This window comes from Entelurus aequoreus, linkage group LG05, assembly GCF_033978785.1.
Source record: "Entelurus aequoreus isolate RoL-2023_Sb linkage group LG05, RoL_Eaeq_v1.1, whole genome shotgun sequence".
Classification (NCBI taxonomy): Eukaryota; Metazoa; Chordata; class Actinopteri; order Syngnathiformes; family Syngnathidae; genus Entelurus; species Entelurus aequoreus.
This window is the reverse complement of record NC_084735.1, coordinates 47,092,495-47,115,735: the sequence shown is the minus strand read 5'-3', so window position 1 is coordinate 47,115,735 and position 23,241 is coordinate 47,092,495. Positions and strand designations below refer to the sequence as shown.

At 39.1% G+C, this 23,241-nt stretch overlaps 2 protein-coding genes across 3 annotated transcripts in view; both read right to left on the bottom strand.

The window, feature by feature from the left end:
* LOC133649763 (jhy protein homolog) overlaps window positions 1–17,396 on the bottom strand; it is a 44,598-nt gene extending 27,202 nt beyond the window's left edge. The window contains exons 1-5 of one of the 2 annotated variants that reach the window (XM_062046420.1): window positions 17,245–17,396; window positions 6,034–6,120; window positions 5,835–5,914; window positions 1,690–1,753; window positions 1,483–1,575 (exon numbers count right to left, since the gene is read on the bottom strand). In XM_062046420.1, coding sequence (XP_061902404.1) covers window positions 1,483–1,575; window positions 1,690–1,753; window positions 5,835–5,914; window positions 6,034–6,120; window positions 17,245–17,286 — 366 coding nt within the window. In that variant the 5' untranslated portion in view covers window positions 17,287–17,396. Of the gene's footprint in view, window positions 1–1,482; window positions 1,576–1,689; window positions 1,754–5,834; window positions 5,915–6,033; window positions 6,121–11,346; window positions 11,458–17,244 lie in introns of those variants that run through there. The other variant, XM_062046419.1, reaches the window with a different exon arrangement.
* A 24-nt stretch (window positions 17,397–17,420) lies between these two features.
* Window positions 17,421–23,241, bottom strand: part of LOC133649943 (uncharacterized) — a 30,120-nt gene continuing 24,299 nt past the window's right edge. The window contains exons 2-3 of the mRNA XM_062046660.1: window positions 17,518–17,905; window positions 17,421–17,429 (exon numbers count right to left, since the gene is read on the bottom strand). Coding sequence (XP_061902644.1) covers window positions 17,421–17,429; window positions 17,518–17,905 — 397 coding nt within the window. The remainder of the gene's footprint in view (window positions 17,430–17,517; window positions 17,906–23,241) is intronic.

The window sequence follows — 23,241 nt, the reverse complement described above, 5'->3', positions numbered from 1 at the left end:
GAACATTCAGTTCCCACACGTGTTGAGTGATAGAAATGACCAAGTAAGACGGCTCTGTTTGTGTCTTAAAGGAGCTGTTTGCAACTTCTACACAGTTACATTTTTTAAAGCAAAAAATGTAACACAAACACCACCGGCTAGCTTGTGTTACCATTAGTGGTTTAACAGAACACTTTTGTTTGACAATTGTCTTTAGGCAGGGTACACTGTCTCACTCTGCTGGTGGGGTGGGCTTGCAACAGTTTCATTGCTTGTGGCTGGTACGGCTCTCACTACACAGTAGCAGGAGTTGACTGGGCTTGACGTGCCGAGACAGCTTGTACACGACCCTATGTCTGTCTGGTCTTACGTGGTATGAGACTGTAACCCATTACCTGGAAGACAATAGACTAGGCGAGGGGACTAACAAGTCAACTCCAAAACTTCCCGAAACCAGAAATGGTGGAAGGTTGGGCTTGGGGCTAGCAACCCCAACCCATAAAAACTCCTTGCTACAGAAACGTTGACGAAAACCAAAAAAATCAAAAGTCTTGGAAAGGAAGTCTCTTCGGTTACACAAACCAAAGAGAAAATGACGATGCACTCGGAAAATCGTAAGGAGACGGTGCGTCTGATTCTTCTGACCCCTAGACACTCCACTAACATCGCAACATGGAACGTCAGGACCATGTATGCAGGAGGAAAGACAGCAGTTATAGCAGAAGAGATGAGGAGATACAGAATATCTCTCCTGGGTCTGTGCAAAACCAGATGGCTCCAGTTGGGGCAGGTTAAACTGGCCAGTGGTGAGTCCATATTATTTTCAGGGCACCCAGAAGACTCTGCACCACATACAGAGGGTGTAGGGTTCATGCTATCCAAAGAAGCTCAGAGGGCCCTCATCAGTTGGGAACCCATCAACTCAAGGATCATTACTGCAAAATTCCATACCACGCATAAGAAAATAAACCTTCAAGTTGTACAATGCTATGCCCCTACCAACGATGCAGAGGATGAAACGAAGGACAACTTTTACAATCTTCTTTACCACATTCTTCAGAAAAAGAAAGGAAAGGACATCATGGTCTTAATGGGGGACATGAATGCAAAAATAGGGGGAAATAACAATGGCTATGAGCTGATAATGAGCTGACATAATGAGCTGATTTTATGTGAATCAGTACCTGGTTTTAACTATGGACTTCGGTCAGTACCTATAAAAGGACACACACCTGATACTTGAAGGGTTGTTTTTTTACCGCAGTAATTACTTTCCTTGGTAACTAAATCCAATTATGAAGAAGTAATTGCATAACTATTTTAATTACTTTTTGAGAAAGTAACTTGTAGCTATAACCAACTACTTTTTAAGGTTATTTGCCCAGCACTGGTAAAAGAGCATTGTGTTATTCTGGACAGAAATTGCGTACGTACTGTGTCATTCTTGTCAAGACAGTCAATATTACAAAACAGACAATACATTGTACTTAGCTATAAACAAACCTTGTAATTAGGCTTTGCCCTTGTCTGATGATCCATCGGCGCCAGGCAACCATCAAAGCGGTGACCATGGAGGCTGTCACTTGTCTTTGCACTCTGACTAGGGCACAACTTTGATTTAATGGGTGGCAGTTTTGTATAGGCTCCTGCGCCAAGTGATGTACTTGAAGACGTAGTGAGGACATTTTTTAAACTATGCTTCAGACAAACCTCCTCCAGACAACACTTCTGTTCGCTGTCCATACCAGAGAATTGGCATTTTGATGCAGTTGCACTGAAACACAGAAATCATATTTGATCAATGATAACAGGTCCAAAAACATTAAGTACTACTGGGGCCACATTGAAAACAAATAAAAAGGTAAAAGTTAGAATAAATTTAAAATATAACGAGACTAAAGTCATCATTTTATGAGAAAAAAGTTTGATGTGTGTTATGTGCTCTTTCAATAGAGATTGGTGATTAGTACTCAGGTTTGCTCCAACAGTTCAAACACACGCATGGTAGGTTGCAATCCTAATTAATATAGGGGTAAATATATTCCTGCTTGATCACTGGGGAAATAACAATTGGATCCCCTGCTGATTTTCAACATTGACGAGGATAGTGTACCTACAAAATATACAAAATAAAACACTAATTATAGTGAAGGGAGAAGTCCGGCACCTCGGTCTTTAGCTTCCTGGAAATGTGGCCCCCAAAACAATTAATTGAGTTGAATATCCCTAGTAAATTTCAACAGAAAAAAATAAAAATTCAACAAAACACATTACATTAAGATGATAAATTAAGGTGTATTTGATACAGTTAAATGAGCATACAGTATATGATTCCCTACCAACCAGAAATAATTCTGAAACTTACAGACTGAGACTGGCTATGTGCACATAAAAGACACAATTAGTCTTGTCCTTTCAGTTGATGATAAAGAGATCACTCTGCGGCTCGATAACTGGAAAATGGAACAGAGATTAAAGGCAATTGCCCGCACTCTGGAGCTCCATGCAAGACCTCGCCGTGCGGCGTAACAGTGATTTTGAAAAATGTGAGGGATCAACCCAAAATTACTAAGGAGTACCTTGGTCATAATCTCAAGGAAGCTGAGACCACAGTGATAAAAAAAAAAAACATTGATGAAAGAAAATATTGGTAAGACACGTTGTCGGACTGAAATATTTAATGCACCTGAGGTACTCCTACTCAAGAAGGCACATGTGCAGACCAGTTTTTATTTAATTGTCATTTATAGTGGGTTTGTTTTAAGAAGTCAGAAGTGGTAAGCATGTGTGTGTAAGTATGACATTCGTTTGTGTGTGTGTGTGTGTGTGTGTGTGTGTGTGTGTGTGTGTGTGTGTGTGTGTGTGTGTGTGTGTGTGTGTGTGTGTGTGTGTGTGTGTGTGTGTGTGTGTGTGTGTGTGTGTGTGTGTGTGTGTGTGTGTGTGTGTGTGTGTGTGTGTGTGTGTGTGTGTGTGTGTGCCTGTGTGCGTGCGTGCGTGCGTGCGTGCGTGCATGTAGATAGTAGGGGTGTGGGAAAAAATCGATTCGAATTCGAATCGCGACTCTCACCTTGTGCGATTCAGAATTGATTCTCTTTCTTTTTTTTAATCTTTTTTTTTTATTTGTTATTTTTATTTGATTTATTTCTATTTTTTAATTAATCAATCCAACAAAACAATACACAGCAATACCATTACAATGCAATCCAATTCCAAAACCAAACCCGACCCAGCAACACTCAGAACTGCAATAAACAGAGCAATTGAGAGGAGACACAAACACGACATAGAACAAACCAAAAGTAGTGAAACAAAAATGAATATTATCAACAACAGTATCAATATTAGTTACAATTTCAACATAGCAGTGATTAAAAATCCCTCATTGACATTATCATTAGACATTTATAAAAAATAAAAATAAAAAGAACAATAGTGTCACAGTGGCTTACACTTGCATTGCATCTCATAAGCTTGACAACACAATGTGTCCAATATTTTCACAAAGATAAAATAAGTCATATTTTTGGTTCATTTAATAGTTAAAACAAATTTACATTATTGCAATCAGTTGATAAAACATTGTCCCTTACAATTATAAAAGCTTTTTACAAAAATCTACTACTCTGCTTGCATGTCAGCAGACTGGGGTAGATCCTGCTGAAATCCTATGTATTGAATGAATAGAGAATCCTTTTGAATCGGGAAAAAATAGTTTTTGAATCGAAAATCGTGTTGAATTGAAAAAAAAAATCGATTTTGAATCGAATCGTGACCCCAAGAATCGATATTGAATCGAATCGTGGGACACCCAAAGATTCACAGCCCTATTAGATAGTATTAAAAACCTAAAAACAATCTGTCTAAGGTACGCTTATTATGGATAAAACAATTGTATCCATCCACGATTAAATATGAGTTAACAATTGACAAAATGCAATTAATCACAATTCAATAATTTATCGTTTGAAAGCACTACAAAAAACATATGGCTAAGGCAACAAGAAGCACATTAGGATCCTGGAGAGTTTGAGTCAATCCCTAGAACTTAATCCCAGACAAAACTTGTAGACAGTTGAAATTTGCCGGTAATTGTTACCGAGCGACAGCCCCCAAAACTTTCAGGATGTTGAGTATCTTGAAAGATAAGTGAAACAAAAATGTTTGAGCTCTGTGCTTACCAACGAGGTTTTTTTTTCCCAGCATTACACCACATGTTGCTTGTTAATATGTTCTTTCTTTAATAGAATGCACCCACACACCAGATATCTGCTCTGTATATGTCTTTATAAGAAGATACATTTACAAAATCAGCAGGGGATACAATTATTTCATTCATGGTATGTCCCCTGCTTTTTTTTCTCAGGATATTACAGGTGAAAATCCAAAAAAATGAACATCGCACAAAGATTTGTTTATTCCAGCAATAGATATACAAGGTGAAACTAATATATGACATAGGCTCATAACATGCAACTAGAGGTATTTCAAGTGTTCTTTTAATATAATTTTGATGATTATGGCTTATATTTTTGGAAAATCTCACAACATTTTCGGTTTTCAAAAACGAAATTATATAACAAATAAAGACTTTGCATGTAATGAGTTTATATCACATATTAGTTTTACATTTGAAGCTGACTTGCGACATGAATGTACTTTTGCACATATTCAGATTTTTTGAGTTTCACCTATATATCTTTATTCTTTTATTTTATTTTAGTGTGCCCCTAAAACTCTTTTGTACAATAACTATAGACCAGGGGTCACCAACCTTTTTGAAACCAAGAGCTACTTCTTGGGTACTATTTAATGCGAAGGGCTACCAGTCTGATACACACTTAAATAAATTGCCAGAAATAGCCAATTTGCTCAATTTACCTTTAACTCTATGTTATTATTAATAATTAATGATATTTATCTTTGTGGAAACACTGATCATCTTAATGATTTCTCACAATATATATATATAGAAACAGATAAATATCAATATGCAACACTTTATTTTTATATTTTGTCTAAGTGCACATTTTTCAAATTGAACACTTTCAAATGATCACTTCTAGACAGTCTTGTGAAATCACAATATCCCATTTTAACTAGCTAGCCACTAACATTTTTTTTAACAAATCATGAATTACTTTGCACCATGTTTGTACAAATAATAACTCATGTAAAATTTAAAAAAATTTAAAAATAATTTATGAAACATCATTAGTAATTTTTCCTGATTAAGTTTATTTTTTGAATTTTGATGACATGTTTTAAATAGGTTAAAATCCAATCTGCAATCAGCATAAGGTGCGTGGGGCGCGCAGCTGTGGACAGTGCAATCACCCTCTCGGACCGTATAAAAGGGTGAGAGACGTGAACATCAAGGGAGGAGACAGAGAAAGACGGCGGATGGGAGGAAACCATCCTCTGCTACCATGCGAACGACGGCGACGTGCTTCTGAAAAGCAGACGGCGGACGGGAGGAAACCATTCGTGTGCTCACGTGAGAAAAAAGGCAGCTGCTGAAAAGCATGCAAAAGACTCTGTGATTGAAAAAATAAAGAAGTCTAAACCGTCTCACGACAATGTCTTCCCTGGATGGTCCTGAGAACCCGCACGACAGTTAGGACTGTCACACTATAGTAGTAAATAAATAACATTTAAAAAATAGAGGCAGCTCACTGGTAAGTGCTGCTATTTGAGCTATTTTTAGAACAGGCCAGCGGGCGACTCATCTGGTCCTTACGGGCGACCTGGTGCCCGCGGGCACCACGTTGGTGACCCCTGCTATAGAGTAATGAAAAAAACTAACAAATATTACGTATTAAAAAAAATTGTGAAAAAATTAATAAAATCACCTTTACCATTCTGGACTTTTCTCCATGCTTCTGTAGTAAGGTTCCATATTCCCCTGTGCCTCACTTTCTTCTGTGAAATTGGTGACCTGGGATTATGTTGGTAAAACACTTCAATCACAATATTTTTCTCACAAACAAAAACGTCAGCTCAATAAATGTGGTTCGTACAAAAAAGTGTCTGCGACCTCAAACTTAATAAACATACCTTCAATTGATGTGTTTTCTGGATCAGTCCCAGTTCTAGGTCTAAACTGTCTTTTGGACAGTCAGCAGTGTGTCCCTCCTCAGCAGTCTTATGAAGTTTCACAAAGGTAAAAACAAACTTAATTAAACAAGGTGTTGTGTCAGAATGTCATCATTTAGCAAATAAAACAGCCAAAAATTACACAAAAACAACAGATTGAATGCTGCGTCAAATGGCGTCAATGTCTGGACGAGTCATTAAAACTGATCAGCATGTATCCAATCAATTTCAAGAGTTCAATCAATGATGTTGAAAACCAGACAAATTACTTTTCCACCAAACGCTACTTTAACGATAGGTGAAAGTCACTATAACTAGTGACGATAGTAAATTTGTAAATTTTTAAGTATCTAAGTCCTGGGAATAATAATTATTAGTCCTTTTAAAATGAATTTTGGTCCTTGTGAGGAAAGATTTTATTATTAAACTCTAACTGTCCACCTGTAGATAATCTTCTTCCCAATTGCTTTTAATCAAATAATTGTAAAAAAAAAAGTGTAAAAAATGTAAATATCTTAGATTGTTGTAAGATTTTTGTCATTTGTCTGTTTCTGATTTGTTTACATTTGCAAATAAAAAATAGTTTTTCTATTGAATTCCATTAATTTGAAAGTAGAATTGAAATTCTGAAAAAATTCCAAATATTACATTTAATGTATTCCGGACTGCTGCTTTACAGTATATTTTATGCATGACATATTTCATAGTAATATTACCATGTACTTCTTGCAGTTTCATTTGAATAAAATATTCAAATGCCATGAGGTGGCGACTTGTCCAGAGTGTACCCTACCCCGCCTTCCGCCCGAATGCAGCTGAGATAGGCTCCAGCACCAACCGCGACCCCAAAAGGGACAAGCGGTAGGAAATGGATGGATGGAATATGGAGGGAAATTATGTGGAAAATACTTCAATTGCAGAAATGATTCCAAGAATGTATTCTAAATGCCACCATCCCACATTAGTACACAGACAAGGAAACACCTCAAACTCTTTTCATACAGAGAGCTGATTATTTAGGTTTTTGGGGGACAAAAAAAAGCATTTTTATCCGGCCATACCTGCATTCTCTGCACCTGTTGAGAGGATTTTTAGTTTTACGAAAAATATATTCACACCAGAAATATTTTGTCTCAATGATAAAACCTTTGAGAAAATATATAAAACCTAAATGCAATAATATTACCCCATAAAAATGATTGATTATTTAAAATTTAACACAATTCTGTATCATTTGTTAATTTTCTAATTAAAATATATAAATAATAACTGAGGGAATTTGTGTTGATTTTAGAATATGTAAAGTATTTTCAGTATTTACCAATAAATTTGTTAAATTCGGGGTAGCAGTTAATGCTGGTGGCTCACAATAAGAATGTCCTGGGTTCTATTCCCGGGCTTGGGGTCTTTCTGTGTAGAGTGTGCATGTTCTCCCCGTGACTGCATTGGTTCTGTCCGGTTACTCTGGCTTCCTCCCACTTACAAAGACATGCACCTGGGGATAGGTTGATTGACAACACTAAATTGGCCCTAGTGTGTGAATGTGAGCGTGAATGTTGTCTGTCTATCTGTGTTGGCCCTGTGATGAGGTGGCGACTTGTCCAGGGTGTACCCTGCCTTCCGCCCGAGTGCAGCTGGGATAGGCTCCAGCAACCCCATGACCTCAAAAAGGACAAGTGGTAGAAAATGGTTGGATGGAAATTATTCCTGTTACCTGACTTTAAAGGTGTCCATCCATCCATCCATCCATTTTCTACCGCTTGTCCCTTTTGTGGTCGCGGGGGTGCTGGAGCCTATCTCAGCTGCATTCGGGCGGAAGGCGGGGTACACCCTGGACAAGTCTCCACCTCATCGCACGGCCAACACAGATAGGCAGACAACATTCACACTCACGTTCACACACTAGGCCCAATTTAGTGTTGCCAATCAACCTATCCCCAGGTGCATGTCTTTGGAGGTGGGAGGAAGTCGGAGTACCGGGAGGGAACCCACGCAGTCACGGGGAGAACATGCAAACTCCACACAGGAAGATCCCGAGCAGAGGATCGAACCCTGGACTACTCAGGACCTTTGTATTGTGAGGCACATGCACTAACCCCTGTGCCACCGTGCTGAACTTTAAAGGTGTCATATTGTGATTTTTTTTCTACATTTAAAACACTTCCTTGTGGTCTACATAACATGTAATGGTTTGATTGATTGATTGATTGAGACTTTTATTAGTAGGTTGCACAGTGAAGTACATATTCCGTACAATTGACCACTAAATGGTAACACCCGAATAAGTTTTTCAACTTGTTTAAGTCGGGGTCCACTTAAATTGATTCATGATACAGATATATACTATCATATATACTATCATCATAATACAGTCATCACACAAGATAATCACATTGAATTATTTACATTATTTACAATCAGGAGTGTGGAGGGGGGGTGGGGTGGGGGGGGGTGGGGGGGGTAGTGGACATAGAGAGAGAGAGAGAGAGAGAGAGAGAGAGAGAGAGAGATCAGAAGGCATAAGAAAAAGAATCTGCATTTGATTGTTTACATTTGATTATTAGCAATCCGGGTAGGGTGTTAGTTTAGGGTTGTAGCTGCCTGGAGGTGAACTTTTATAGCGGTTTTGAAGGAGGATAGAGATGCCCTTTCTTTTATACCTGTTGGGAGCGCATTCCACATTGATGTGGCATAGAAAGAGAATGAGTTAAGACCTTTGTTAGTTCGGAATCTGGGTTTAACGTGGTTAGTGGAGCACCCCCTGGTGTTGTGGTTATGGCGGTCATTTACGTTAAGGAAGTAGTTTGACATGTACTTCGGTATCAGGGAGGTGTAGCGGATTTTATAGACTAGGCTCAGTGCAAGTTGTTTAACTCTGTCCTCCACCTTGAGCCAGCCCACTTTAGAGAAGTGGGTAGGAGTGAGGTGCGATCTGGGGTGGAGGTCTAGAAGTAACCTGACTAGCTTGTTCTGAGATGTTTGGAGTTTAGATTTGAGGGTTTTGGAGGTGCTAGGGTACCAGGAGGTGCATGCGTAATCGAAAAAGGGTTGAACGAGAGTTCCCGCCAGAATCCTCAAGGTGCTTTTGTTGACCAGAGAGGAAATTCTGTAGAGAAATCTCGTTCGTTGGTTAACCTTTTTGATTACCTTGGTTGCCATTTTATCACAGGAAAGGTTAGCCTCTAGAATGGAACCTAGGTAGGTGACCTCATCTTTCCTGGTGATGACACTGTCACCTACTTTTATGGTGAAGTGATTGACTCTCTTAAGTTTGATGTGGGACCCAAACAGGATGGATTCTGTTTTACCCAAGTGGATGGATAGTTATTTGGTCCTAATTGTGCATAGAATATGTTTTACAAACCAGCTTCAAGTTGCTTTTTGACCATCTCTTCCGAATGTGCTGTTGTCTTATTTACATGCCAGAAGCCCTCCTCTGGGTCAAACCTACTTCGACTGTGTCTTCTTCCTGTCAGCCATGTTGTAGTTTTTAGCACTTCCATATCAAGTCTACTGACAGATATCCAGTAAGTTAGAACTGTACGCTACTTTGTATTAGAAATGGAGAATGCATGTGCATGTCCCAGTCTGCCCCACAACAAGATAGAGAAAAATAAGGAAGTTATTGACTACAACTTTGGACTACAACTTAATAAAAATGGAAGACTCACACAAAGCTCTTCAGGTAAACCTCTATGGTAAATGGTAAATGGGTCGTACTTGTATAGCGCTTTTCTACCTTTTTTAGGGAACTCAAAGCGCTTTGACATTATATTCCACATTCACCCATTCACACACACACATTCACACATTCACACACTGAATACTACATATGGAGATATCAGCTGATGTAGTAACTAAGGCAAAATACGTCGCTAAAGTCTCAAATTTCAAATAGCTCGTTTGGAAGAAGGCAAGATTGTTTAATGACTATCTCCTCTACGCCTCCATGTTTAAGATGAACATTTTCGTGACTTATGGGGATCCCAAAAACACAAAAAAAGGATATCTACAGGTAAGATAAGTTGGTTTTGCATAATAAATCCCCTTTAGGGACTTTTTCTAAATTGCAATTAGTCTAATTTGACTTCTAGTAATTCCAATTAAACATCCTGTTAGGTGGAGCCAATTTAATTCTAATTCTTCTGATACATTTAATTTAAACTCTAAATTTGGAATTTTGGAAAACCTTGGTTGTATGCACTTTTATCGTAGGTTTCTACATTATGAATACAATTATTTATTTTATTTTTTTATTTATTCGCACAATATATATATATATAGGTAACATTGTAAAAAAAAACATAAAAACATAGAGACCAGAAATGAGTAATGAGAAATACGTAATAAGAAATAAATAATTATGGAGAGAGGTACCCATGAACCTAGGCCTAACCCTTAACTTGTAACTCCTAACTCTTGCCCTGTGCAGCATGCATAGCAACTCCAGCTGCTGGACAGTTAATTCCAATTATTCTACCGAAGCATTCACAACCCCACCAAGGCAAATGTTGATGCTTTTTAATGATTAAATGAAGCAACAGTATAGGGTTTATCAAAAAATCAGTTACTCTAAGATTTGTCAATGTTGCGATGTTGCCAATCTTTGCAAATTCAACCAATTCCTGCAACTTTGTTGAATGCGAGTAAAGTATGTGCAATGTGTTGGAACATAAACAAAAGTTTATGATCGACTTTCAAGCGCAAATGTGCACAAAAATGTCTACAACTTTTGGACAACGGAGCATACAGTAGACATTAAGACAACAAACACCCAAAAAATGTAAACATTTTGGGAAAGAACTTCTGCAAATATAGGTCTGGAAGATCTTGGGGGGACTGATAAATTGCTGTCAATAGATTTGCCAAATTTCTGTGCTTTTTTGGGGTTCGAATTACAAAAAACACTGATTACAAATTCATAAAATCAAATGAATATGCAATGTTAATGAAAAAAAAACAGTCTTTGAAAAATGCACCTGCAAAATCAGGCATTTTAGGCCGCAACCATCACAAAAAAAGCCAGCAAAATTCTAGAGGGTCTGAAAATTGACACACAGGTGCAAATACTGACAACGTCCTCTGATTCCTTGCTACCTAGGACATCGCATTTTGACCCCGCATTCGAAACCTCCCAATCAAATAATCTTGCCAGAATTGTATTTGGAGTATGGTAACTTGTGTAATATCTTTTCTAAAAAAATGGGGGACCAGTAATTGCAATTTTCCTGAGGCGTCACAACAAAGTCTGGCAATTGCACCTGGCTGTATTACCTCCTGCACCTCACAAAAATCATCTTGTTGCAAAATGACTTCAAAGAGGCTGTGGGTCTTGAATTGCATTTAGCTGTTATTGAAGACAGCCCAGATCATCTTGATTGGGTGTTTAGACCGAGGTAGGGTATACAATGGTAGGGGACTTCCAAGAGCTTTTGGTCTAAAGCTATTAAAAGATTGTACATTATGTTACCCTAGCTTTGAAGTGAGGGCCAACGAGGAGAAGGGACGGTGACAGCTGAGAGCAATCGCTGCTGTCAATCTGCAACTTCCATAGACCAGAAAAACTCTACATTTATTTTACGGAAATTGTGTTCATTCAATATTATGAAATCACAACTAGGTTCATTTGGATTTCTGCTCCATACAAAATACAAAATGTGGTCTTTTGGAAAGGACACAAGAGAATGTAACCGATTAGAACCAATAGTGACACACATTGGTACAACATTGTGAAGTGGTTGGTATATGACGGTCATGTGCTAGGATGTGTCTGATACTCGTTTCCAAATTATTATTTTTTTCATTAATGGTAATTTTGAACCTATTCAACAATTCTAATCGGGTGTAAAATATAACAATTCATCTTTTCTTAGTGTATTTCTTGAATCTATTATTATAAAACAAGCTACAAAAATGGCATCTGGTTTTTAACCTTAGGGTTGCAGTGAAAAGCTTGACATGAAAAATGTATCTTCATCCATTCAGTTTCTTTACGGCTTATCCTCATTAGAGTGACGGTAAACTGGAGCCTATCCCATCTGACTTTAGGTGAGAGGTGGGGTGCGCTCTAGACTTGTTGCCATATTTATCTCAAAAGTAAAACTTGTACTAAGGGCCTGATCTACTTAAGGTTTGCTTGTACTAAAACACGAGCAAACTTGATAGCACCAAATAGCTGAACTACTAAACTTGTGTGCAGAGTATTGCGTTTCTTAAGTGAGAAGAATAAGGAGCGCAATCAATTTAGCGTGTCTGTCTTATTGAATATGCAGAATAGATGCTGATAATCACAATCAGAGGAGATGCAAATACAGTTATACAGCACGTGCGGTGTGATCTACCAAGGCTGAAACTGCTCTGCTGGTGCAATTTTGCATCTCTATTTTAATACATCTGAAAAGTACTCGCAAAATGACACAGTTACCTACACGGCTGTGAGAGAGTGGGTGAATACGCTGCAAAGACAGTTGGACGGACAATCATTAGTCCTACGTGTGTGTGCCAACTTATATGCACTGTCAGAAAAAAAAAATATTGCTAATATCGTCTATTCAGCAATATTATTTTGTAATTTTATAACTGCTGGTTGACTTAAGGGACTGATTAAAACTAATTCAACTGATGTATTTTGGTGTTTTAATGCTGTTTATTTTTCATACGGGAAATTGATTATTATAGTATATCTCCAATATGAAAAAATCCTTACTATATGCATTTTCTCCAATTGGATCATTCCAGACGCATGAATGGGCTACTGTTGTGATGATTCACCGCCTCCCTGCAGAGCGCATGTCAGCAAGCTAAATCTAGTTTTTTTTGTCTTGATTGCGATTCTATATTGCAGAAAAAGGTGTGAGAGATTATAGATGTGTGCTGCTAGTTCAACCACATCACACACAGATTGGAGAGCGTAATAACATAAATGTGAAGGGAAATTAGTGTTTCCATGGCCACAGCCAGTAGTACAGGCAAAAAAACGTATTTAAATAAGTTGGCAGTTATTAATTGTACACGGAGTCTTAGAAGATCACACGCAACACACCCACTAATAGTAAAATCCATTCTATAGTTTGCACATGCTGTTTAGTGAGTGATATTTGGATTTTAGTAGATTAGGTCCAAAGTTAGTTTCACGGTTTAAATAATTTAAATGTCATGTTAATAAATGTTTTAATGTAATTTACTAAATTTAAAATACATCTGCTATAATAAGCACAAAAAAGTTGTCATTTTATTTGTAACTAAGGAATACATTTACCAAGAACACCCAATGTAACATATACTGTGAGCAGAGGCGGGTAGTAATGTTTTACTCCGTTATTTACTTTTAAGTAGAGATGTCCGATAATGGCTTTTTTGCCGATATCCGATATTCTGATATTGTCCAACTCTTAATTACCGATTCCGACATCAACCGATACCGATATATACAGTCGTGGAATTAACACATTATTATGCCTAATTTTGTTGTGATGCCCCGCTGGATGCATTAAACAATGTAACAAGGTTTTCCAAAATAAATCAACTCAAGTTATGGAAAAAAATGCCAACATGGCACTGCCATATTTATTATTGAAGTCACAAAGTGCATTATTTTTTTTAACATGCCTCAAAACAGCAGCTTGGAATTTGGGACATGCTCTCCCTGAGAGAGACTATGAGGAGGTTGAGGTGAGTGGGGTTGGGGAGGCGGGGTTGAGGTGGGGGGAGGGGGTATGGGGTAGCGAGGGGTGTATATTGTAGCGTCCCGGAAGAGTTAGTGCTGCAAGGGGTTCTGGGTATTTGTTCTGTTGTGTTTATGTTGTGTTACGGTGCAGATTTTTTCCCGAAATGTGTTTGTCATTCTTGTTTGGTGTGGGTTCACAGTGTGGCGCATATTTGTAACAGTGTTAAAGTTGTTTATACGGTCACCCTCAGTGTGACCTATATGGCTGTTGACCAAGTATGGATTGCATTCACTTGTGTGTGTGAAAAGCCGTAGATATTATGAAATTGAGCCGGCACGCAAAGGCAGTGCCTTTAGGTTTATTGGCGCTCTGTACTTCTCTCTGCGTCCGTGTGCCACTCCGTACAGCGGCGTTTTAGTCATAAATTTTACTTTTTGAAACCGATACCGATAATTTCCGATATTACATTTTAAAGCATTTATCGACCGATAATATCATAATGTCATAAGGGGCGGTGGCGTGGCTCGGTTGGTAGAGTGGCCGTACCCAACTTGAAGGGTTCCAGGTTTGATTCCAGCTTCTGCCATCCTAGTCACTGATTTAGATTTAGATTTGTATATCTAAAAATTAGTAGGGCTTTTAAGATAGAAATAAGTATACTATTCTGAAAACAAGCAGTCTTAAATGCAAATACAATGCAATTCTTAAATTAAGCATCCTCTGGATGTTGCAGAATATTTAAACAAGATATTATATGTTCGGTAAACCAATTATTTTCTAAATATAATTTTTTTTAAACTAGAATAGACAAGATATAATTATCATACTTGACAACTCTCCCGATTTTCCCGGGAGACTCCCGAATTTCAGTGCCCCTCCCAATAATCTCCCGATTTCCTCCCGGACAACAATATTGGGGAGGTGCCTTAAAGGCACTGCCTTTAGCGTCCTCTACAACCTGTCGTCACGTCCGCTTTTCCTTCATACAAACAGTGTGCCGGCCTAGTCACCTAATATATGCGGCTTCTACACACACAAGTGAGAATGCAAGGCATACTTGATCAACAGCCATACAGGTCACACTGAGTGTGGCCGTATAAACAACTTTAACACTGTTACAAATATGCGCCCCACTGTGAACCCACACCAAACAAGAATGACAAACACATTTCGGGAGAACTTCCGCACCGTAACACAACATAAACACAACAGAACAAATACCCAGAACCCCTTGCAGCACTAACTCTTCCAGGACGCTACAATATACACCCCCGCTACCACCAAACCCCGCCTCCCCAAATAAAAAAACAACCCCCACCTCAAACCCCCCCCCCCCCATCTCCCGAATTTGGCGGTCTCAAGGTTGGCAAGTATGATAATTATACATGCTAAAGTTAAGAATATGATGTCAAGTCAATGACTAAAAATAAGTAACTAGCTTTCAAAACTAAGGGCATTTCTAGAATTAACATTTGCATCTTGGCAATTGGCAAGTAATTTGCAGTGTGCGAGGTTGGAAATCAAGATGGCTTAAAGATGTAGATAATGGGTTACACTATGTAAAGTGCTTTGAGTCTATAGAGAAAAGAGCTATATAAATATCATTCACTTCACTAAGTGACTGTAAAATGTGCTTATTTTGTAGTACATGTTGTAGTAGTGTCTTTTTGACACCCACACCAACTATGGATGTAAAAAATAGCTATTAAATAAATCACGAACCCCTCACCTGCTAGTCGGTACTTCAGTAGTTTTTTCCCCTAAATACTTTTACTCTTGTAACTATTTGGATGAGTACTTTTTACTTTTACTTGAGTCATATTACTCTAAAGCAGTGATTCCCAAACTGTGCTATGTGTGCCACTATTCAGAGCCGTGTGTATAGAGAGTATGGCAAACTTGGTTTCAAATTTGGGACCAAACATGGCGCCCTGTAGTCACGTGACGGGCTTTTGACCAATCAGAGAGAGTATGGCCAAACTATCTCCTAAATGATTGGCCAAAAGCCCCTCACGTGACTACAGGGTGCCATGTTTGGTCTCAATTTTGAAACCAAGCTGGTAATACCCTCGATACATGGCTCTGCCACTAGTGGTAAGCAGGCTCAATCTAGTGGTACGCCAAAGAATGACTTGATTAAAGTACAATGTTTTATTTTCCTCTATTCAAACACAGTGTTACTGTTCAAACTGCGTGTAATGTTGAAGTGGCCAAAAATATTACATATACTTGGTAAATAAAACCTTTGCCCTGTTTTTAATGAATACTTAAGCCTACTATGCTACTGTATTTTAATGTTTCGCATTATGGTTGTTTGTGGAGAGTCAACTTTTTTCTGAGGTAGTACTTGGTGAAAAAAGTTCTAAAGTAATAGTCCTCTTACTTAAGTACAATCTTTGGCTACTCTACACCTCCAACTGTGAGTAACATCACCTCTCTTTCGCATTTATTAGTAGTCTTATCGGGGGGTACATCAGAAAAGTGTTTTTGCCTTAATTCGCCATAATTTTCCACTAAGCAGAAACGTTTAGTTTTGTTTTATTTTCATCAAAAAGCTAAGAAATACATTTAAAAAAAAGTCCTGTTAATATGCTGGGCTAATATAGTATGTTTCAATAACATCATTGACAAAACAAGAAATACACACCTACAATACATACCTTACAGCTGTTATTAAGTCTAGTGCTTATAATAGAGTGGGTGTGGTTGACATAATTGAATGGTAATTATTAATAGATACAGTCTGGAAATCGAAAACTAATGAGCAAATCCAGAGTGAAATTGACAAAACCCAAGGGTTCAAGAGAGGGAAAGGCTCTGGCTCTGTTTACCACTGCACAAAGCTAACGGCTCTTGACTATGTAAATGGTGATGATATGAGACATTGTAGAGGACTGGGGCTCAGATGGGTGAACAAGGCTGAGGGTATTATAGCCAGCAAAACAGCCCTGTGGCCCAACAAATGGTGAATGTGTGCTATCCAGACCAATTATGCCACTGTGCCAGGTGCACGGATGTCTGAGAGCCTATTCGAAAGCATGTCTCTGATGTTCTGGTTGTACACATCAAGTCATAATAAGGACTGCATTGGCCAATATGTGGCCCCTTCAAATGATGGCAGAGAAGAGAAATTAAAACAAGCAGCCCAGCAGGAAATTATTTTTCCAAGTAGTTTTAGAGCAAACATCATTAGGGCATTCTCTTGGTTGTTGACTGGCATGGCCATGAAAGCTATTAAGATCCCAATGATGCAAATAAATGAGAAAATAGTTGGCTGATTCAGGAAGACACAAAGAAGATGCTATAATCTATTTGCCATGTCTTTGTTCTCAGTCATGTCACTTATGAGAAAAGCTGCATTCAAAGAGCGGTGAATCAACGGTGCTAGGGCAGCTCCTGGTGGTGATTGGTGTAATTACAACAGTTTCCTCCTTTCTAGTGAGGTCATTGTTAAATGTGCAAAGCTTATCATGCTGAATAACACATTTGAGTTGAATATACGTACCTCTTTCACAGCGTGAGGCCTCTTCTGCTTGAGTGCATGCATATTCACATAGGATCCGTTACCAGGTGCGATGCGACCCAGTGTTATTTTGTTACGTCGTACAAGGTCCTCTCTCTGTATTTGCCTCTTTTTCTTTCTAAGAGTCTTGGGACTCTCTGTTGTGGGTGATATTGGAACTAATTCTCCTGGTATGTGTTTTAGATCATTTTGGTTGTCAGTCTTATATTCTTTCAAGTGCATAGAATGCTCTGTCAGCTCAAGAGATGTATTGACATTTCCATCCAAATGGCAGATATTCTGAAGGGTCTCTTTGAACTGCCAATGGGAAGTGTTGTCACTATTGGCTTTAGTAGATATACTAGATAAGCTACGCTTTGGTGATATATCACCCAAAGGCGTGTGAAATGTTTTTATTGAGCTAACTAAGTCATCTTGGGGGTGTAGGTGGTATGGCTGACACTGATTGCCAGCAATATTAGGAGTCAATACCACCGCTGAATTTGTGTCAGAGATGTATCTGTATTCTCCTATGAATGGTTTCTGCAACGGACTGGAAGAGTAGAGTTGCTTCTGGGCAGAGTTCATGGCGTCTCCCTCTTTGTTGATCCTCCAGTTGGGGTTGCAGCACAATTCTGAGTAGGAATCATAGGTGTCCAGCTGACTACAGGTGAAAGAACAACAAAAATTTTGATGTTATTTGAGTATATTTAAGGAGTCAAGTAAGAGTTAGCGTGACAACATACACAAAAAATAACAAAAAGTAAAGTGAGATTGATAGCGTTTTGTCGTTCACAAGTTACGGTTGGGCATCGAGTGTCGGTCATGGACGTAAATAGGGTCTTATGTTGCGTTCCATTAACCTCAGAAGTTGGAAGTCGGAGCTGGTAATGACGTCACAGCTGAGTTATGAGTGTTCCCAGTTACATTTCAAAAAAGAGCTAACAAAATATAAAAATAAAAACACTAGATTTTAGGGGGGGAAATACTAAAAACTAGTGAACTCATCTGTCAATGCAGCTAGTTAATTTTACTTGATAAGACATTCTAAATTAAAATTTGTATATCTAAAAATTAGCAGGACTTTTAGGATAGAAATAAGTATTTTATTCTGAAAACAAGCACTATTCAATTTGCAATTCTTAAACTAAACATCTTCAGGATGTTGCACAATCTTTAAACAAGATATTATATTTACACTTAGACTTAGACTTAGACTTCCTTTTTATTGTCATTCAAATTTGAACTTTACAGTACAGATAAGAACGAAATTCTGTTACATCAGCTCATGGTAGTGCAGAATAAAAAAGCAATAAGGTGCATATATAAATTAATTAATTATAAATTAATTTAATTAATTATTTTCTCAATTTTAACAATTTTAAACCATAATAGACAATATATAATTATTCATGCTAAAATTAAGAATATGATGTAAAGTCAATGACTAAAAATAAGTAAATAGCTCTTAAAACTACGAACACTTCTAAATGACAGTTTAAATATTTGCAATTGGCCAATAATTTGCAGTATACAAGGTTGGAAAGGAATATGGCTACATCCACAAAAATTATTATTGCGCTTGCCCTATCTGAATATCAACAACTTATGGAAAAACATGCACTCCTTCTGCAACCTTCAAACACGGTGGATGACAAAAAAAACATAGGCTTCTATTGCTAGTGATGTGGGATGTATAAAAAAACAGTAAAAAAAATTAAATTTAAACTACAATATCATTACCATGTATAAATGTCAAACGATACATCGTATATGGCTGATTTAGTGCGACTAAACATTTCCAAAAGTGCTAATAATGTATATTACAGAAGCTTCTATTATTGTTGACAAGTAACTCAGAGGTAGTGACGACTCTCCGAGTTTCCGAGTCCAGTTGAAATTTACCACTTTCCAGTACAAATGGAACGCACCTTACCTTCCAATTCTCCCGGAATCATCCAAATTGTAATTGTTAATTAATCCTTCATTGCGGCAAATAAACTGTAGTTCTGAAGTATCATCAAGTAGTATCACTGAAGGACTGGCGGACAAGGCTAAACATGTTACACACAGAGGAAAAGCAAGCAGTTGCTGGCAAGCTAATGGCTAAGCTCGCCACTAACTAGCTTGAAAAAACAAAATAAGTGCTTAATAAAGTTTAAGAAGTGTAGATGGAAGCACATTAAGGCAGAAAGTAAGCAGAAATTAACAAGTAGATTAATAAGAGTCTGGAGAGAGAATAGCATAACAATAACTGTTGGGCTGCTTTGTTGCTGTCCAGAGGGCGCTGCCAAGGGAAGACGGATTGATCCATAAAACAGTCGTGTTGATACCAAGAGTAATATCAGTATACGATCAAGACTAGAGAGATTAGGTTGATATTTTTATTTTTCCAAAACATTTTTTGTCAATGTTTAAAAACTCAGGAAATAAGGCCTTGCACACAGGAAGAATTTGAGGGCAAAAACCAAACTATTTTAATGAGTAATTAATAATAGTTTTTTGCTTTTGACTTTTCAAGCAATTGTATAAGTAACTGTGTGTTACTATCTAAACTGTCAAAAGCACTCACCATATATAAATCCCAAAAAGTACATTAATATCAGTATAAGTATTGTCCGATTTCAATCATGGATGATCGGGAGACCAGTAAACCCTGATCGAAACATACCTAAAACATAAACAGGATATGTGTAAAGGTTTTTTTTATGAAGTTTTCACAAATAAAATGAAACTTGTGTGAAAGTGTACTCCTGAGGAAATACATTTCATAAAATGTATACTTAAGGCTTCCTCCCACCTCCAAAGACATGCACCTGGGGATAGGTTGGTTGGCAACAGTAAATTGGCCCTAGTGTGTGAATGTGAGTGTGAATGTTGTCTGTCTATCTGTGTTGGCCCTGCGATGAGGTGGCGACTTGTCCAGGGTGTACCCCGCCTTCTGCCCGATTGTAGCTGAGATAGGCTCCAGCGCCCCCCGCGACCCTGAAGGGAATAAGCGGTAGAAAATGGATGGATGGATGGATGGCAGTTCAAATGATTGATATTAATGTAGTAGATGGAAATAGTACATTTTTGACCCTGCCTCTTAAAAGAATGGGAATCGAGAATCGTTGGGAACTGGAATCAAAATAAGGAACTGGAATCCTCCGAATTCAAACAATGCCAAACCCAATCCTTGACATAATCAGTGTTTACCCATCTTGAAAAACACCTATCTTATTTATGAACAACAAAAAACAAATATGTATGAATGGCAACAGGTGTATACTCAGGTCAATTATGTACCTTTTGACATCTACTGGAAGATAATTTAATTGTTCTGCCTAACACGATATGAAATAAAGACTCTCAATTTACCTGAATGTAAATAATCCTTTTTGGACCAATTTAGTGAAAATGAAACATTTCTCTCACACTATTTTTCTCTGACACAGAGGTTACGGATTGCTTGTCTAAAATTAAACAATGGACCCAAAGGAATCCCACATCAGCAAGCCCTTGGCGACAGGGTGCGGCTGTGCGATTAATGGGAAAATAATCAAAGGCAACATTTAGACCTTCAAACCAACATGGTATTATCTCATCTTAAGAGTTCCCCAACTCAAGAGTGTTTTGAGATAGGAGCTGTCTCTTGGCTAATGGTTATGCTTTAAGGTGCAAGCAAAAATTTGAGTTACAAGCATCCCCGCCATTGGTTGGCATAGCAAATGTCACAGTGAACCCCCTAAGATCGGCTCAAAACATCTGGGGCCTCAATGTATCAAGACTTGCCTGAATTTCCTACTGAAAAATGGTATGAGACAGGTTGTGTCGCAGACCACCTCCTCTGTTCAGGGATGGTTTTTCAACCTTGACATATATTGCTTCCCTCACTTCTCTTTCGTACCATCCGTCCTCCCTGTCCAGAATCTGTACATTGTTGTTCTCAAAGGAGCGCTGTTTCTCCCTGAGGTGCAGGTAGACAGCGGAGTCTTGGACTGAAAGAGTTTGCCCGTCTGTTAGGATTTCTCGTTTGCATCAAAACAGTTGTTTTTCTCTATACGATAGGGCGAAACCATGCTTTCCCAGGCACACCCTCATGGTTTTTGGAGTATAAATATTTGGGGTTTTGGCACCAGCCGCTGGACTAGATCTGACCAGTCTAAGTCTATGAGCACAAACTGAAGAAGCCAACTCGGATGAGCGACGAAACGTCTTCTAAGACAAGCCAAAGTAAACAATCCAGTTGCAATTGATTGAATGCCCTGAGATGACAATGACCTGGATGAATGACAACATTCATAGACAAGAGATGCTTTCTTTTGTAGTGAAGCTTTAATGTCTCTTATCAAAAATAGAATATGCTAAATATATTTGAATATTCAAATAACAACAATATGGCTCTTATGGAGCCAGAACACCCGCCTGACATCACTAGGATGTCACACGCTAAATCAAATCTCGTTACACAGCATCGGACAAAAGAAGAACAGTATCTGTGATAGGCCTTAAATACACCCTGCTGGTACCTTTAAGATCGACCTTTCTAACTTGTCCATCGCTACAAGGGTGAGCCTTCCCTATCACCCCCATAGACCATTGATTCCTCTTGGCAAGAGAAGCCTTCAAGAGGACAACATTGCCTTATTGCCGGTTCGGTCTTGTAAAACGCCCCTTTCGGCGGCCTTGTAGTGTTGTGAAATATTCCTTTCTCCAACGATGCCAAAAGGAGTTGGCCAGATTCTGGACTTGTCTCCACTGCTGCTTGTACGGGTCCTTTTCCCCAAATTCACCTTGAGGAATCGTTCGGAAGTGAGGAGTGAGGAGCGTAGCCGGAGCAAGGATGAATGGGTGTCAGGGGCGCTTGACACAGAAACCAGTGGCCATGCGTTCATGATTGCAGCCACCACTGCCAAGAAGGTGTTCAATACTCATGTGTAAGGCGTTGAAGTCCAAGTTTTGCGAGCTGGGAGTCCAAGATTTGACAAGCTTCTTCAATCATCTTCTCCTAACTTCCACCTATGTATGAAGAATGTGGAGTGTTGAAGTTCCAAGTGCAACCACTGTCACTCAGGAATAACTTGATGGTGGTATCAGTAGAAACCTTGATGTCAAACCCTAGTTCTTTGCAGGCCTCTGTGAAATTAGTCCCACAATCTGATTGTGACAGACTCCAGCTGTCGGGTGGGTTCTCAGGACCACCAAGGAATGACATCTTGCGGGCAGGTTTCACTTCTTTATTTTTCAACAAGAGAAGTCTCTGTCGGATCGCTTTTCAGCTGCGCCTCCTCCTGCTCGCTCCGCCGTTCGCCCCTCAGCATCACGGTGTCGTCGTCTTCCTTGCTCTCTTTGTCGCTCTCGCTCGTCGTCAGCTTCCCTCTGGCTCCTTCTCTTTCTCGTTCGCTCTGCATCCGCTTCTTGTTGCGTTGGTCTTCTCTCTCCGTCTCTCTCCCTGACGTTTACATCTCCCGACCTCTTATACGGTGCGAGAGGATCATTATATTGTCCGTAGCTGCGCGATCCAAGGACCTTTTCCTGATTGCGGCGTTGCTCCCGGCGCGCCCCGCCTCCCTGCTCGCTCGTCGTCCACGCCTCCTCACCGCCATCTCGGAGTCGGCCCCGGCGGGACACGCCTCGCTGTCGGTCCGCCGGCCCCGCCTCCCCACAGTCTTCCATCGCCGGACGCAAGCCGGGAGTCCAACCGGCTAAGCTTACTCCCCCCCACCCCCATTTTGAGGGAGCGGGAAGTAGGGACGGCCAGGTCCCCCTGTGGCCCCGGTCTTCTCCTTCTCCAGCTGTTCTTTCTCTTCCTCTTCGTTGTCTTTTTCTTTGCCTTTGTCTTTTCCTTTGTCTTCTTCGTCATTTTCTTTTTCTTTGTCTTTTACTTCTTCTTCTTTGTTTTTGTCTTTTTCTTGTCCTTCTTCCACTTCCACTTCTTCTTACACTTCTTCTTCTTCTTCCACTTCTTCTTCTTATTCCACTTCTTCTTCCTCCACTTCTTCGTCTTCTTTTTCCCCT